Source organism: Phasianus colchicus, chromosome 4, assembly GCF_987193195.1.
Source record: "Phasianus colchicus chromosome 4, bPhaCol1.hap1.1, whole genome shotgun sequence".
Classification (NCBI taxonomy): domain Eukaryota; kingdom Metazoa; phylum Chordata; class Aves; order Galliformes; family Phasianidae; genus Phasianus; species Phasianus colchicus.
Window position 1 is genome coordinate 4,491,157 of NC_143439.1, and position 18,801 is coordinate 4,509,957.

Below are 18,801 nucleotides of genomic sequence, written 5' to 3' on the forward strand. Positions count from 1 at the left end.
ATGTTTATGGAAAATAAACAGTGGATGTGAGCACAGTGAGGCAGTGGTGGTGAGTTTCAGCAGCAGCTATAGCAAAAGTGGGTCCCCTCCACTGGTGTAGATTTTTACAAGTGTGGCATGCAGGCTCTTGTTCATTACTGGTGAAAATGAAGAGCTGATGGTGTTGACTATATTGAAAAATAACGTTTCGTAACTGAGAGTTTGCTTTATCAAATAGCATTACTGTTCTCTTTGTATCTGTCCATGTATTTCCATTGGAACAAAAAAGGAGACATTACTTTCAGTGCAACCTACATGTATTTTTCTCCTGGTAACATGCTCAGGTGTTCACTGTGAAGAGGAAGTGTACTGCACCAACTTACTCTTAATAAATTCTACTCTTACAGTACTAAATGAATGTTATTGTTCTATAAATTACCTTGCAAATCAAAATATGACTTTCTCTCTTTTTCTGCCAAAGGTGCATTAAAAAGACTTTTAAAATAGGCAAGAGCAGATCTGCTTAACAAAATCCAAATTCTAATCTCTTATGACTTAGTAATTAGTGCACTTTTTCCTTACCATTCACTTGAAGAATATGAGTTTGATAGAGTTTATCATAGCCATCAGCGTAACAGGTGTAATTTCCCATATGAGTTGTAGTAACCTTAGTAATGTACAAGGACCCATCATCTCCAAAATCCTACAAGAAAAGATTAAAACCAAGGTTATCATAATTACATCTGTATTTCTACAGTAATTATGCTCTTCATTTTTGCAACAAAGCTGTGATGCTAATATCAAATGTTCAGCCAGAATAGCTGACAGTAATCTGAAATCCTGATATTTTTATGTTTGGAAATGGCAGAGGTTTGTATTGGGACAGTAAAAGAAAATACTACTTCTGTTTCAAATTCGGAAGTACTTGTTTATTTAGCTATGATAGTTATTTGCAAAAGAGAAGCTATTTTTGGCTTGAATCTAACTAGATAAAAAAAACTAAACTTCCGCATAAATTAACAAGGTAAATTATATCCTTTGGAAGGAAGTGTAATTAAGCCAATTTAAAAATAATGTTATCTTAAAAGACAACACTAAAAGAACAGTCTAGTAAAATGCAGCATCTGTTAATGTTAAGTATCATTTACTTAATACAAACGAGTTTCCATGTCAATTATTGTAAAAAAAAAAAGAAATAATTAGTAGTCTGTTAATTTTTACTTAGGCTAGTAACAATTTATTTGATTAAAAATACCTTTACAAAAGTGAACTTCTTTAAAGTATTTTTTGAAAAGTCTAAGCTATGATATCTACATGCTTGTAAAATAGAAATGAGCCATAAGAAAATTAAACTCATCTAGATTTTGCAAGTGCAGGCTTAAGCAGTAAAGGGTTGATTATCATAGCTCTTTTCTAATTAAATGGATGTCTATGTTATGATCTCTCTTTATTTTTCAAACATACCACTGATAAAACATCTCTCTGGATATTTTACTCAAAGATATCAGTTTTCAACAGGATTTGCCCTATGACATTGTGATTTCTTTACTCAAAGCAATTTTGTTTTAGGGAGGGATTTTGCTTTTGTTTTAGAACTACAAACTAGATGTGTCTGGCTTATTATTAGTATACCGAGTTCAGTATTTGTTTTGTTAATTAAAGCAAACAATTCAACACAGTGAAAACAAAATACTGTAATCAGTGTTTGGAAAGCAATGATGAAGCATAGACAGAGTTCTCTGAGATTAAACTGTGACACATGCTTAAGTGCTTAAAAGAATAACTCACAAGCTAGAGTCACCCACAGAACCTGTATCCATACAGGCACACAGATGAACACCACTGAATCCGAGGTTTCAAACATTAACACAAATATATATAGGAAAAAAAAGATGATTTTACCTTTGGAAAATATATTTGATGACCTTAAAAAGAGGGCTAGAAGTTATGCTCACGATAAATAGAAAAGTATAAATGTTCAAATATATGTGGCATAATTCTTCTAAAATCAAATAAAGAAACTAATTATTTTTGTCATCCAGAAATTAAAAAGATAGAATTGAACTATTATTTTAACAATGATTCCACTACAGATTTGAGGAGCTTGACATTTCAGAATTACAATGTGTATCACGAATAACAAGGAAAAGAACGTGGAAAAAAACCATTCATTTGGCAACAAATCTTTACTTAGTCACCTTAGTGTGTAGTACAACACCAACCTAAAGGTGTTTTTTCTTTATAAAACAATAATTATTTCCTTCGGTATGTAAATTGCTTGTGTTTACTGATTCTTTGCATGAGAGAGACTGTGATCATTTCCCTGCTATTCTTCATTATCAGCTCTAGAAATAACATTGCCAGCTTTCTCCCTGCAGAAGAATGTATAGTGGGAGACTGTTTGAACTTGTTTAGTATTACATATATATTATACGTATTATTTTATATATATATATATTAAACACCAATTTATTATCAATATTAATCTCTTAAATAATTTTTGCTTTTTATATACTGATTTTCCTCTCATCTAGAGACCACAAACCTCCCCCCACAAAAAAAAATATTCTGCCCCCAAACAAAAAATATCATGTATTTCTTTTTCTTTTTTCTCTGGGCATCCAAACATTCCTGCTCAAAACTCACTTGCATAATGTAAACTGAGAATTCAGTTCAGACTTACACTTTACCTGTTAATGCCAATGTTACAACTCCTACTTTCCAAATAATCAGTTTCTCTATGTTTATTTTGGCAGAGCACTGCAATTCTACAATTCGCTATTGCATGTCAGGAGGAAAATAAATACTATGAAGAAATTTGAGAATGACTGTATAAGGAACTAATCCAAGATATTTTAAGCTTTTCCTTCTGGCTCAAGAGGGAAAACAAAACCTGAATTTTTTATGAAAAAAAAATGTTGCATACTTTCACTGCTGTATATTAGAGGACAAATCATAAACCTGGTCAAAATCATCTCATTGAAGAACCAGCCCAACAGAAAACAGTAAATCAAGTCAAAATTTAAAGAAAAAAACACAGTATAACGTATTACATTATTACATAATTGTAATATACAGTAAAAAGCTGCAGTATCATTCTATCAATAAGAAAAAAAGACATCAGAACATCAAACTAAATCTCTAACTCAGATTTTGAGGAAGTCTTTGTGCCTGTCCTAAGTTTGCTTTACAAATACTCTTTATTACCTACCTAAAATAGAACGTTATGATACATAGACAGTGGCTATTAGTTGAATTCAAGAGAATTTGTATTCAGCAAACCTTAGAAAAAGATTCATGTTTCTCTTACTTTAAACGAACTCTGTCTATCAAGTATCAACTATCAAGTAACATAAACAGCGATGTATGATTTTTCTGTTATTCTTATGATTACAGTAAGGACTGCTGTTTAATTATATGAGGAAACAGTAACATCTATCATCAAATGGTAGCATTCATTATTCTATGGAAAACCTGCAGCAGCTTTGTACTATATTGGTTTTGCTATTTTGAAATCTGATGAGGTTAAATGTTCCCTCAGAACACAAAGACAAACCACAATAAAAAGTGCCATAGAACTCCACATTCTCACAAAGTCACTTATGTGAATCACAACATTATCTTATACATAACAGCCCAGATAGAATTTGTTTGTTATGTACTAAGTATACAAATGTTGCTTATGTATCTGGAAGTAATGCCTCACATTTTATTATACTGGTGCACAATATCAGAGGCAGATGTTGGTGGCATGGCGGTAGGAGTTGAACATTCCCACCAACATTCCTTTACGTTTTGTTGTCGTGTGATACACAGCAGCAGAGGGGCAGTCTGACAAAATGGCATTTGACATGGGAGCATGTCTAAAGCAAAGGAGTAGAATTGAATCCCTCCATGCAGGAAAAATGGCACCCGCTGATATTCATCAACACTTGTTCAACATTTCTGGAGACCAAACAGTGGATATTACTGCACTTCAGCAGTGGGCAGTGCACTTCAGCAGTGACAACAGCAATGTGAAAGACAAATCATGTTTCAGACAGCCACATACAGCTGTCACACTACAAAATTAAGAGCAGCTCAATTAGCTTGTCCATGTAAATCAGTAGATTATGACCAGGGAACTGCGTATAGAGTTAAATATTTGCTTCAACGTGCTGAAGGCAACGTTGTTGATGGCAACGTTGGAATATGGCAAAGTTTGCATCAGGTGGATCCCCTGAACGCTCACAAAGGAACAGATGGAACATAATACGCAAGTTTGTCAGGACCTGCTGTAACAATACAAGGCTGAAGGTGACATTTTCCTGGATGTCACCATTATTGGTGACAAGACACGGTATCACCACTACTAGCTGGAATCAAAATAGCAGTCCGTGGAGTAAGAACAAGTGAATTCCCCATCAAAGAAAAGATAAAGTGATGTGCACTGCCTTTTGGGATAGGAAAGAGACGATCCTTCAGGATCTCTTGAAACCTGGATAAAACATCAACACTGACTGCAGTTATGACACTGACTAAGCTGAAGGCTCAAACTTCCAGAACTAGGTCAGAGAAGAAGACAATCTTTCTCTTGCAACATGATAATGCCAGGCCCTATAACAGTTTGAATATCATCAAACATATTTTCAATATTGGCTGAACTTTCCTGCTACACCTACCACACAGTCTAGATTTTAATGCCTTCTGACTTCCATTGTTGGGCCAATTAAAAACAGACTGTTTGGGCAACATTTTCTCAGAAACAATGCCATAATAGCAGCTATGAAAAAGCAAGTCTGCTACACTAGTACTGATTTTCTAAAGAAAGGCATAAAAGCTCTTGTTCACTGCCAGCATAGGTGATGACTATGTTGCAAAATAGTGTTTTGTTGCTGAGAAATAGCATTATTGTGCTCAATATCTATTAAATATCCAATAGCATCATTGTCCTCTTTGTATCAATTGTAGTTTCCATGGAAATAAATAGGAGGTTATCATGGTTTTACGATTTTTGGTTATTGGTATTCCACATCATAACATCATGGAAAGCACTGGAACTTAAAGAGTTAATGCCCCAACTCTGTGGACCACCAATTTTCTGAATACTTGGCTCTCAAAAGAGAAGAACTACATACCCCAGAGGACTTTGCGTTCAGAGGGGAAAATAAAGCTCCTGGCAAGTTATGGGACTCTCTCTCTCTCTGCCTGGCAGTGTGTGTGCGTGCTCCCCAGCTGCCCCACCTTCAATTCAGAGTATGGCCTTCAGTTTCAGACACTCTCTCATTTTATTTGATTTACTAGCTTCAGTTCCAATTATATTGTATTATATTGTGTTATCTCATATTCCGATATCACATACAGTAAATTAAATTTCCTCCTCAGATTGTTGCTGCTGTTCTACTTTTAGGCCCATATCCCATCTCCCAAGCCATCCCCCTTTTCCCTTCCCTGGGGCATGGATCCCCTGCCCCACTAGTCAGGCCAAAACAGCCCATAAACCATCGATGCCCCCCTCCCCTCTGTGGTCCTGGGGGCCTGCTGTCCCCCAGTCATGGACTCATTACTTTTGGAGCAGTCCTCACGCGTATGAAAACAGTACATATATGCTTAGAAAGATTTTGAATGGAGTTCCTACACAAAAGATTTGTAAATCTACAGACCTAAAGACACACAACAAAGGGAGTGACGTATGTCCAATGGTGTACTTTGCTGATGAACAGAAATAAAAATGCTGAAAGCTTGCATGCTAGCATAGCAGCTTCATTTAAAAGGAGGCTAGCCCAGTTTGCCAAACGCAGCACTAAAAAAAAGCAACTTCTGACACAGAGCTTTTAGGCAAACAGCGAATACAAATCAATCTGAACTAAGCACTTAGTATGAGCTGGAGTATATGGCAAAAGCTGTATTACACAACAAGTTGAAACCTGCTGCAGTTTTTATAGCAATCTTGGTTATTTTTAAAAATCATCACCCATCTTGCCTTTGCTCAAACCATTAATACAAGTTCCATGTTCATCAGTCTAATCTTTTATCAAAGAAAGCTTCACTAGGTAAGGTGTCAGTGAAACAAAAGGCTATTCGGTATATTGACTCAGTTTACATAAATGAGTAAACTAGTTATGTTGGAACAATTACTTTATTTTTTAACCTCTCTAGGGTGATCAATACTCTCATCATTTGTTATACATGTAAAGTTTTTCATATACTACTACTTGCAAAATTCTTCACGAACTATGTATTATTTTGAGACAAAGTATTTCACTTAAATATATATTTACAATATATAAAAACCGCTGATTTTTTAAAAAACAAACAGATGTACTTTCTATTGCACAGTCAAAAGCAAAACCCACACTCAAAAAAAACAAAAAACAAAAAAAAACAACCACCAAACCATTTCAATCAAAGTATTGCAATGAGTCATAACCATATTCTTGTACTCTCTGAACTGATTCTAAAAGGTTATCTTTTCTGTGAGAAATCCACTGCTTCAATTTTATCACTACATCAATCATAATTTAAGGTCTTTGACATGCTCCTGCATCACATCCTTATCTCTAAATTGGAAAGATATGTATTTGAAGGCTAGTTATTCGTTGGTTAAAGAGTTGGCTGTATGATCACATCCAGAGGGTTGCTGTCAATGGCTCCGTGACCAGCTGGAAGCCAGTCATGAGGGGTGTCCTGCAGGGATCTGTCTTGAGACGAGTGCTCTTGAACATATGTTTATCAAGAACATGAAACAGCAAGATTGATGTGCTCTCTCAGCAAGCTTGCTGTTGACACTAAGCTGAGTGGTACAACTGACACAACAGAAGGAAACGAAACCATTTAGAGTGACTCGGACAGGGTCAAAAAGTGGACACATGAGCATCTAATGAGGCTTAACGAGGCCAAGTGTGAGGTGTTGAACTTGAGTCGAGGCAATCCCAGAAATGAGTACAGAATGGGAAAAATACTCATGTAAAGTACTTAGAGAGAGATAATTCACACTAAATTTAGGAAAATCTCTAGTTTTACCTGTTCTGAAACAGAATAATGAAAAGATTCTAGCCATTGAGACAAAGGTGATTCATATTCGAAGAGAAAAAGTTCTGAACACAAACTTTTGAAAAAGAAGTTCTGGAATTTTTAAGGTGGATATATAAATATGGCATAAAAATGACATGATTAAATTTAAATACGGTACAGAATTTTGAATGATGAAAGAGAAGTTACGCTATACTAAGGTAGATCATCAATAGAATTTAGAAATGAATGGAAATCTGGTGCTAAAACTACGAGTAGATAGATCACAACAACCTGACAACAACCTATAAAATCACCAGTACTGTTACTCACCAAGGTGACCGAAGCAAATTGTTTATCTAGATCAAACCTACTTGATTTGTGAACTCTGATAGGATTCCAATAGATGATGCTATGTGTGATGCACTTTTCAAATGATTTTTTGTTTCTTTTGGTGGATTTTTTTTTTTTTTTTTTTTTTTTTGAGTACTTACTCATTGTCTAGGTACACTAATGAAACACTTCCAGAAGATTACTTTTTTTTTTTTTCTTTTGGCAGTAAATATTACATAAGACAGTTAAACAAAATTCCTAGTAGGTAATTATGCTCTACCTGTCATCTCCCGGGATGCTTAGGAGGAACAAGCAAAGAGAGGTTTTTTTAATTTATTATTTATTTATTTATTTAATGTTTAAGCATTTTTGCCTCTCTGTTTAATAAAATAGACTCTCAGATATCCAAGCACTTCCATTTTTTTCATTACTGGTGATGTGACCCTCCTATTTAACATTGCATAAAAAGGCTTTAAAAGTCAAGAGTATGAGCCACAGGAGGCCATCATTAACAAAGCACCTTTATCATACTTTAAAAAAGACTGACATTACTTATTAGCTGCAGCTGAGGCCAGGCTGCTCTCTGACTTTGGGGACTTTGTTTTAAATATAATAACCTGAAAAGCCTGATATATTTCCTGTATTCTTTACACCTATTTCACATAATAGCAATGTGCTGCAGAATGGATTGGAGAAATCAGAAAAATTTTACTACTTTTTCAAAAAGTGAAAATCATCAGCTGGCTCAAAATTAAGATAGTCACCACCATAAAAAGATGCATATAAGCCTTAAACTTCTGCAGTATTGTAGCTTTGAGTAAGCTAGAGTTACAGAATTTGCATGTCCACATTATCTTAGCAGGAATCAGTAAGTATGAATGAAACCACACTGCAACTTTTTACCTCACTTCATTAACCAGAATTAACCAGATCCATAGTGGTACCTCATTTAAGTGCATCTTTGCAACGTTATATAAATGTTATGATGCACAGTTTACGATGTTATGATCCACAGTCTGAAGTAGCGTTCATTAGATAATTAATGAAATAAGATCTTTTCAGTATTCAGAGAAAAAAAATGCCACATCTTGCAAGTCTTAACGTATTCAATGTTTTCTTTTGGTGTGATTTAACCTGCTACTAAAGAAGTAATTACAACTCCAAATCAGATTCCAAAAAAGAAAAGAGAAGAAGAGCGGAAGCAAACTCCTGAATGAAATAACTATACTGGTGAGCAAAGCTATAAATATGCCAGAAGTATATAAATAAATTAAAAAAAACATTAGAGATTGATAAATCTGATCAGCAGCTTTGACAGCATTTTCAGTACGCTTCTAAAATCAAGCAAATGAAATTGGTATTTGATATCAAATAACAGAGAAAAGGTAATAAAGTCTTATCCTAAAGGAAAACAAGTATAAACAGTCATAAATACAAATATAACAAATTATGTTTCTAATCATTGTCATAAAAATTTCATAATAACAATTTAACCAAACACAAAGAGAAGTTTGTATGTAGGATCATACTATCTCATCAGAGAAGACAGCATCAAAGGGAGATATTTTTCTTGAGGTTCTCCTGACAATTTTGTTAGGAAATGAAAAGGTATAAAAGATGGGAAGCTGGAAGTAAAAGAGAAGCTGTCAGAAGCCCTTTCTAAGAACTAAGTTTAACATTTTGGCCAATATGAAAATATTTATTTCAACAGCTGCTGAGAAGAACTCTCTAGAGTGGAAGGGAATATGTTCTTTCAGAGGACATTAAGTTTTAATGGTAAACAAACTTACATTTTAGAAAAAAAACAAACAAACAGGAAAACAAAACAAAAGAAACAAACAAACAAACAAAAAAACAAGAAAAGGATCTCAGTATAATAGAATGGCTTGGGTTGGAAGAGACCTTAAAAATCTAATTCCAAGCATCTTGCTATCAGGGCAGGGTTGCCACCCACTACATCTGGTAGTAGACCAGGTTGTGCAGGGTCCTATCCAAACCAGAATTGAGTATCTTCAGTGACGGGGCATCCACAGCTTCTCTGCACAACTTGTTCCAGTTTCTCTCTACTTTTCAAGGGAAAAATTGCTCAATGATCTAAACTAAATCTCCTCTCTTTTAGTTTAAAACTGTTCACCCTTGTGCTATCACCATCAGACCACATAAAAATTCTGTCTACCTCCTGTTAATAAATTTGTTTTAAGTACTGGAAGGTCACAACAAATGCTCTTGGAAGCCTTCTCTTCTCCAGGCTCAACAAGCCCAGTTCCCTCAGCCTTTTCTCATAGGAGAAATGCACGAGCCATCTGATCATCTTTGTATCCCTCTTCTGAACCTGCTCCAAGAACTCTACATCTTTTTTTGTGCTGGGAGACCAGACCTGGACGCAATATTGCAGATGATCACAGAATCACAGAATTGCCAGGGTTGGAAGGGACCTCAAGGATCATGAATCTCCAACCCCCCTGCCACATGCAGGACCACCAACCTTCCCACCTAATGCTAGACCAGGCTGCCCAGGCCCCCATCCAACCTGGCCTTGAACACCTCCAGGGATGGATGGGGCATCCACAGCCTCTCTGGGCAGCCTGTTCCAGTACCTCACTACTCTCTCTGTAAAGAATTTCCCCCTGACATCCAACCTAAATCTCCCTTCCCTCAACTTTAAACCTTTTCCCCTTGTCCTGCTGTCACTCACCCTTTCAAAGAGTTGATTTCCCTCCTGTTTGTAGGCTCCCTTTAGGTACTGAAGGCTGCAATGAGGTCACCCCGCAGCCTTCTTTTCTCCAGGCTGAACAAGCCCAGCTCCCTCAGCCTGTCCTCACAGGGGAGGTGCTCCAGTCCCTTGATCATCTTTGTGGCCCTCCTCTGGACCCTCTCCAACAGCTCCCTGTCTTTCTTGTACTGGGGGCTCCACACTTGGATGCAGTATTCCAGATGGGACCTCACAAGAGCAGAGTAGAGGGGAACAATCACCTCCCTGTCCCTGCTGGCCACCCCTATTTTGATGGAGCCCAGGATACCATTTGCCTTCCAAGCTGCAAGAGCACTGCAGCTGGCTCATATTAAGTTTTTCATCTATCAAAACCCCCAGGTCCTTCTCCACAGGGCTCCTCTCAAGGACCGCTCCTTCCAGTCTGTAGGGATGCCTGGGATTCCTCTGGCCCAAGTGCAAAACTCTGCACTTTGCCGTGTTGAACCTCATCAGGTTCACCCAGGCCCACCTTTCTAGCCTCTCGAGGTCCCTCTGAATGGCATCCCTTCCATCAACCGTGTCAACCACACCACTCAGCTTGGTGTCATCAGCAAACTTGCTGAGGGTGCACTCAATTCCATCATCGATGTCACTGATAAAGATGTTAAAGAGCACCGGTCCCAAGACAGACCCCTGGGGGACGCCGCTCGTTACCAGCCTCCACCTGGACATAGAGCCATTGATGACCATGATGATATCTCACAAGGTGTCATAGTTTTATGATTTTTGTTATCAGTATTCCACATCATACGTCATGTAATTCACTGGGAATTAAAGAGTTAATTCTGCAGGATTGTGGATAGTTCTGGGTACCTAGTCCCAGAATAGAAGAACGACCTACAACTCCCAGAAGACTTCATTATTTCGTTGCCGCTCAGAGGGAAAAATAAAACTGTCTGGGAGTTACAGGACTCTTTCTACTAGTCTCTGCTGTGCATATTCCCTAGCCATCTCTCCTACAATATTAGAGTACGGCCTTCAGTTTTTGGAAATCTCATTTATTAGCTTCAATTTTTTTTATATTCTATCATATTGTCTTATCTTGCATTCCTCTATCATCATTGGTTTTCTCCCTTAGCTCGTTGCCACTGCTTTCCTCCTCTGAGCCCATTTCCCTATCTACTCCCTTCTGCTTTTCACATGGCACAGGACCATGGGTTCCTTGCTCCATCCCTTTTGTCACAGAACTGAACTGGGCCGGAACCATGACACATTAGCAAAGCAGACGTTGGCAATAATCTCCCTTGCCCTGCTGGCCACCCTAGGATGTAGACTTGAATATGATATCAGAAGTAAAAGTTTAATTTGGAAATTAATTTTAATGCAATGAAAAAATGAGATGTTTTGAGAGAAAGATAACCTATACGGAATTTCAAAACCACAAACTTGGCCTGTCAAATAGAAATATTACATGTTTTCAATTAAGGCAGTCTAAAGAAAGAAACTATTACTTTTCGTTAAAAAGTAGATTAACCTACAACTTCTTTAAAAATCTACTAATTTAAGCATGTTAGCAGATGTTAAACTTTATAGGTGAGCAAGTCATTTAAGTAGATATTTTATAAATGTAAGAACAAAGGGCAGACAGCTTGTAAGAGAACTGCTAGGTATTCAGAACAGCTGGAGGCAAAACGAAAGGAAAAATTCAAAAAAGAGTTAAGTGAAATGAAACATAGAAAGCATTTTAGAAGCAAATCAATTTATATGAGAAAAACATTATGTACTGCATTTGGGAAAAAAAAAAATCTGCTATTTTTAATTTTCCCATAAATAAGAACTTTGTTCTGCAATGAATAATAGTTTATATAAAACTCAAACAAATGGAAAAGAAAAATCACATTTAAGATTCACGACCATGGCAAGAGATAGCCCTTATAGATGCATGCTAAAATTTCAGTAAAAAGTCTGAGTCTCTACTGAGTCATAGCACAAATAAATTACAATTTAAGTACAGTAAAATTTGCAGAGGCACAAAATTTTTCATGGTTTCATTCAGGTCAATGCTGATCACCTCTGATCCTTATCAGTTTAAATGAAAAAAAAATCAGTAGCAAAGCACACAACTTTCATGAAGTTTAATCACACGATGAGAAGAGTTGAGGAGTACTAAAGACTCTTAAAATTGGCTAATAGATGTTATATAATTTTTAGTATTTAACCATACATTTGTGGCCAGATAGAATTCTCTAAATTATTCTATTTTTTTTAAAGCAGCGATTAAATAATATTTCTGTTCTCAATCCTTGGAAGTCAAAGGCATTATATTGTTCTGAATTTGTCACTCCCAAAACAAATAATTTAACTTGCATTGAAAATTGCACAGTACAAAAACTTAACTTCCACACCCTAAGAATGAGTATTTGCCTTGATTTACAACATCACATTGTCACTACTACTTAATCTGATTGGTGCCACATATGCTCACTTCCAGTTACATGATCTCTGATGCATTTTGCTGGAAAAAAAAAGTATTTACCTGCCTCCCTAGATCAGTCCTTGTCACTTATTTTTTCCCCCAAACAATACACAACTTATACAAGATTATTATTTTTCAGATGCACATATGTGGTTGTTATATAGCTGAGTAAATTGACAATTCCCAGTGCTAGCCAAACATTTTAGATTATAACACAGTCACAGCAAATCACAGAACACATTTCCTCTGCAGACATCTGAAATTATACAAGGGCTTAAAGCATTTGAATGTTTAAAATTGTCTGAATAAGTACAACACATTCTTTGGTGGTTAAAATGCAACAAACTGAAACACGCTATATTCCCTCTGCATTTGTTCTTTTCAAGTCAATATTTAAGTACTAACATAATTTCCCATATTGAAATATAAAGTAATTTGTTTCTGTCAAATTATTTTTCTTCTCCTCAAGGCTTTATTTTTACTACATTGCTTGAACAGAAACTGAATAAGTACATAAGAACCTTGAAATAAATATGAAGTTGTAAGAGTATCTGATAATCAAATTTCAGAACATTATGGAATGACCAAAGAAATACAAGGAGAATTTTTTTGTTGCTGTTAAAGGAAATAAAAAGCGTGAGTTCAAATCAGTGCAAACAGTGAAATGCATAAAATAGATTTTGAAGAAAAGACACTCTGGAACCCAGTTAATGTTTTTACGTCCAATCGTTTTTTATTGTTTCTGTTCTTGCTTTGTTTCCAGGCTCCATTAATTCTTTCTTCCACTGTTTGTTGGCTTATCTGCATATCAGATCAGTATCACCTACATTAATTCAAGTGCTACATATTTTTAATGCCTCACCTCAGGGATATTGGATCTGTCACTCCCTTTGAATCATAATTATTAATATTAATGGACTAAGATCTAACGTTCTTCTTCAAAAAGCACTTTCAAGCATTCCATTCTTTCTATGATTTTCTTACGGTATATAAAGCAATGATGAATACATTCACCTTCAGAACTATACTTCTGTCACTGAAAAAATTTACTCTGTTTCATTTCTACTGTAGCCATACACAAAATATACACACAGAGCTCACCCCCAAACAGAGACTTCTTAAATAATTCTACTCTGTGCAGGTATGAATACTAAGTTTTTTTCCAGAGATGAACAATCCCTCATCTGCTTTTACTTCCACAGCATCTTCTAGCTGTCTTGCAAATTCTCTCAGGACGCAATTTGTCGACCTTCTTTTGGGAATTACCTCTTTGCCTGGTCTATTTATTTGCTTATGTTTATGGTTGTTTAGCCAGTACATGGCCTTTCACTCCTATTAAATGTACAAAAATTCAAGCCAATTCTGGCAATTTTAATTTTCTCCCTTAGCTTTTGATTTCTGAACACCACTTCAAACTGACTTCAAATTAGGGATTCCATGAGTCTTCAAAAAATTCACACTGGACTGCATTCCAGCTGTTATAACTACTAAAGAAGCATGTAAGCTGGCCTAGCTAATAAGCAAGCTCCCAGTTAGCACTTGCTCATTCCCCCTCTCAAAGGGAGAGGGAAAGAAAAGGGGAGTAATGTGAATGAAAAAGTTTGCAGGTGAAGACTGCCTCCTTACTACCATTATGGGAAAACTAGACTTTACCTACGGAAAATTGGCTTAATTTATAGCCAATTAAAGTAAAAAAAAATAATAAAAAAAATAGTAACTCAGGTTGTAGGAAATACAAAGATGAACTTTATTAAAACAACAGCTTTCTTCTGCACTTTCCCAGGCTCAACTTCATTTCCAAGTGGCATAGGAGATTGTGATGTTATGGTCAGTAAACAGAAGTTTCTCTTTGCCACTAGTGCACTCTCTAAGGAAGATTCTCTGTGTTTTTTTGTTGTGTGTTATTTTTTTTCTTTCTTAATTTTCATATTCAAAATGTTTGTATCATGCTTTGAAAACACTTGCTCTTTTCATGTTTGCAGAAACAGTCAGTAGAACATTTCAGTCCAAAGCGAAGTTGTTAGATTCATCACTTCCATTCATTTCCTTTTTATTTCTCCCTATATTGGCACACGTTCCTATTTCTACAGCTCATTGCATGTATTCTAATTACAATTGGTGAGCAAAGAACTCCAAAATCATTATTTATGACCATCATGAATATTTACGGAATGCTAAAAAATTCTGCAGAAAAGAAGCTTCTGAGTAAGGGTAAGGCATGTTTGAATACCAGACACAGAATTGCAGGGGTTGGAAGGAACCTCAAGAGATTGAAACCAACCCATCTGCTAAAGCAGGTTCCCTTCAACCTCAGTTCCCCTAATCTTCAGTTACGCATCCAGACTGAATCCACTGAATACCTCCATAGGAGGAGACTCCACAACCTCTCTCTGGGCAACCTGCTCCAGGGCTCCATCATCCTTACCATAAAGAAGTTCTTCTGCATATTTGTATGGAACTTCCTATGTTCAAGTTTTAGGCCATTAATTATCCTATTGCTGCACGCCACTGAAAAGAGCCTGGTCCCACCTAATTGCTTCCAACCTCCCTTTAGATATTTATAAACATTGATCCAATCCCCTCAGTCTTTCCCCAAGCTGAACAGACTCAGCTTGTTCAGCCTTTCCTCATACAGGAGATGCTCTACACCCCTTATTACCTTTGTGGCCTTTCATTGGAATCCAGGAGCCCCCACTGTTTAATAATGCACTTTAGGATACCATCTAAATGTGATTATACTAATTAAAATAATTAAACTAATGATTATATAAAAGGAATTTTTCAGAGGATGCTGGTTTTATCCTAAGCCTATGCAATGGCTAAACACTACCATTCAAGTGAGTTGAGCTTTGAAACCATCCCTTATTTTATAAAGCATTACTCCACAGAAGTTAAATTTACAAACAAATCTGATATAAAATATCAGCAAGTAAAACAAAACAAAGGTTACATGTTAGTACAAATACCACCTTAGAAATAAAAGCATTCACTAAAAAATAAATGAAATATTTGATTACGATGATACTCCATGCAAGAGCTGCAGTGAACTCAGACACATACTGGTCCAAGCAAGTAACCCTATGTTTGTTCACATTTTGTAATTCTTGTACTATAAGATGATAGCCAAAGCAAATTGAACATACAAGGAAATAAAACACAGCTGAAAACTTGTTTTGAGAGCTCTACCATAAATCTATTTTTCTTTTCATTTTTTTCCTCCATATTTGGAGGTCATGGTCAAGTTAGGTAGCAGATACTTTCCTAAAAATAGATTTAGAACTTGTAATGACATTCAGTAGCAATTCCTTCAGTCTGCAGGATACACGGAGGAATGATCAAAACCACCATTTTTGTAGTAGGAGTTGTACTAAGGTAAAAGTATATTTTCATTCAAACATGAGAAGATAAAATTATAACAATGATCTATTTCCACTTTATTACAAGGAACTGTGCTTTATTACAATGACCTACTTGTGCTAAATAATAATTCAATTCTTAAAACATTAACTTCTCTTAAATATTTGAAGCCTATATAATGCTGAACGTCCAATACCAAGTTGCAGTTTTGTCTCCATATGTTTATGCTGTCGTACCTACTTCTTTAAACATTTGGTCTGTGAAATGTTTTCATTATTTTTAACACCAAGAGTTTGCAAACAATTTGAAAGAAAAACAGAGTTTGGAAGCCATTTTATGGCTATTATTCTGTTTTGTTTTCCTTATATACTGCCATATGACTAAAAACATATTGAGTAGGAATTAGTTAAACATCAGTTCTTTGAGCAAAGGTTTTGTAACAAGCTGTTAAATAGAACTCTTTTACTTACACTGATATCTTCCAAATCTAAGTTATTCAGAATGACATTGTTCCTCTTCCAGATGATGGGAGGTCTCAGAGCGCCCTGGATGGCACAACTTAAGACAGCACTTTGTCCTACTGTTGCTGCAGTGGTGCTTAGTTTTTGATCTTCTGGCAAACTCAGCTGAACTACCTCTGCAAAAGATAGATTGTTTGTAAGGTTAATTTGCTAGCAGCTTCATAAGGTTAATTAGTATGCGGCTTTTGTACAATGATAATTTAAAGAATTTTAATTAGAATCAAAGTAAAAAGAGTTTCCAAAAACCACAGGAAGTTCAGACTATTTCAAATAAAGGTCACCATGACATTTCAATTAAATTGACTGACAAGCATGATTCTATAAGGAGAAGCATTTAATATGAAAATGAATTTGAGACGTAAGACTACAACAAACATAACAGAACATATCTACAATCAGACTCCAGAAGTTATTTAACAGTTAGGCCAACGCAGTACAGTAGCTAGCATCTTCATTTAACTAACATGACAACACTGATGTTAAAGAGTCATTCATTTTCAGAAAAGAAAAATATTAATGGAACACAGTGTGCGAAAGATACAAGACTGAAGTAGTGAATTCTGCTTTCAGAATATAAAATTAAGGTATAAGCTTTCTTTTTTGATATACCACTTTTTATGGAGGATTCCCATTGACTGTGAAAGCACAAGTTCCTGATAAAACTGACGTTAGTATCCTCTTCTATTTGAGTCTCAGAATACGCATTAATCATAGTCAAAATAGACACGTTAGTCTACGTCAGTTCTAAAAAACAGTGTAAAAAGAATTTGCACTATGCTTCTCTGGTCAAACATGATTTCTATTACAATAGCTAGAGAAATCCAGAGCCAGAATAACAAACAGCTGTGTACTTGAATAAATTTTTCCTAAGTACAGCAAGAAAAAAAAAAAAAAAAAAAAAGAACCCCAAAACCAGAGCATTTCATAGCATCTATTCTGTAACTGTTGTGTTTGCCAAGCAGCAGCAGCAACAATGAAGACGGAATACAACAACAACCAGAAGAATATAACATCATGTAATGTTTGACAAACAAGAATTAAATACAGTACTCTACTAAAGCATGAGTCATCTCCAGGCACAAATACTCAACATCTACTTTTAGCATTTCCAGTGCATCATGCATTCAAAATTGCTAGTGTTAACAAGCTACTTAGAATATTAGGTAAGCCACTTTTGATTTATTTAAGAGAAGGAATCTTGACTTTGATGTCCCATAACACATTTGGACTCTTACATAAAAAAAATTGAGTGACATTAATCTTCCCATTATAGCAAAACAACAACCTATATGAAAGCTAAGATCTATTATTGGTTCCTGTTCGCTTCACAAAAGAAACACTTTTTAATTAACACAATTAAAAAGATTGTTCACTTTAATACTTTTTTTCTTCCTTTCCAAATTGCAAGAAGAAAGGCATTACAATAGCTTCAGGAAAGAAAGATCTGTTGTTTCAGAAATACAATTTTTATGTGATTAAAAATACTAATTTTCTATTTAGAGAAAATACAAAAACATCCTTATTCTCTCTTCCAATAGGAACGTAATGCTATTCACCAGTCAATGCGACTGACATTTTTTCCCCTAAATGCATGACCTGATACAATTTGTTAAACCACTGAAAAGGGAATATATAAATTAAGTTAAATATTGAGCTACCTATTGTCGTTTTTGAAATTTATTTCCTTCATCTGAAGCATCTCAGCTTGTATGTTACAGGATACGGTTCTTCAATGGTGCTGTTATCCAGACTTCTTGAAACACATCTGAATGACTACTGAATGTTTCAAAACTTCTGATAGACAGCAACAGCATACTAATACTCTGTTTCCATACAGAATTCTGTATGTTTAAACCTTAAAAGGTAGATAAACATGATGATCTATAAGAGCAATTATCTGTGTTCCAAAGCCAATACTTAATTTAGCATAGTCATTAAATGATTACCATAAAATGACTATGAAAAATGTTAATCCTCACATGATAAATGAGTTATCTAATTTAAATTCTACAAAATTTCAAAGTCTGTTTCCAATTAGTTCCAGTATTATTATGGATGCCTTTATACAGAAGTCCAGTTCTTATTATTCTCATTTTTAATTAGAATGCAACTGTGGATAAGGAGACATGTATTAAATGCAAAGTTTAGCATTTGCTACCTTAGTGAAAATTATATTCCGAAATCAAAATACAAAATGGCATTACTATTCTATGACATTAATAATTCATTTATGGTTCATGTCCATGGACTATAGTAAGCTCTGAGCTTAATGGAAAGTGTATAAAATGCAGCTTAACTTCAAATGAGTGGTCATAGGGCACTAGCTATGACCTTTTGTTTTACTGTAGTTAACTACAAAGTTTTTGAAATTAACAAAGTAGCCCGTAGCTATGAAGGATATGCAAAAGTCATTGCTTTTCAAGAGATATAAAAAGGTTCTCCTTGCCTGTGGC

General features: G+C 35.5%; 1 protein-coding gene across 7 annotated transcripts in view; it reads right to left on the bottom strand.

Moving 5' to 3' along the window:
• The window catches only part of FSTL5 (follistatin like 5), a 245,214-nt gene that overhangs the window by 55,386 nt on the left and 171,027 nt on the right, over window positions 1-18,801 (bottom strand). For all 7 annotated transcript variants that reach the window (XM_090138465.1, XM_090138464.1, XM_090138468.1 and 4 more), the window contains 2 exons: window positions 16,298-16,464; window positions 562-682 (listed from right to left, as the gene is read on the bottom strand). In XM_090138465.1, coding sequence (XP_089994591.1) covers window positions 562-682; window positions 16,298-16,464 — 288 coding nt within the window. The remainder of the gene's footprint in view (window positions 1-561; window positions 683-16,297; window positions 16,465-18,801) is intronic.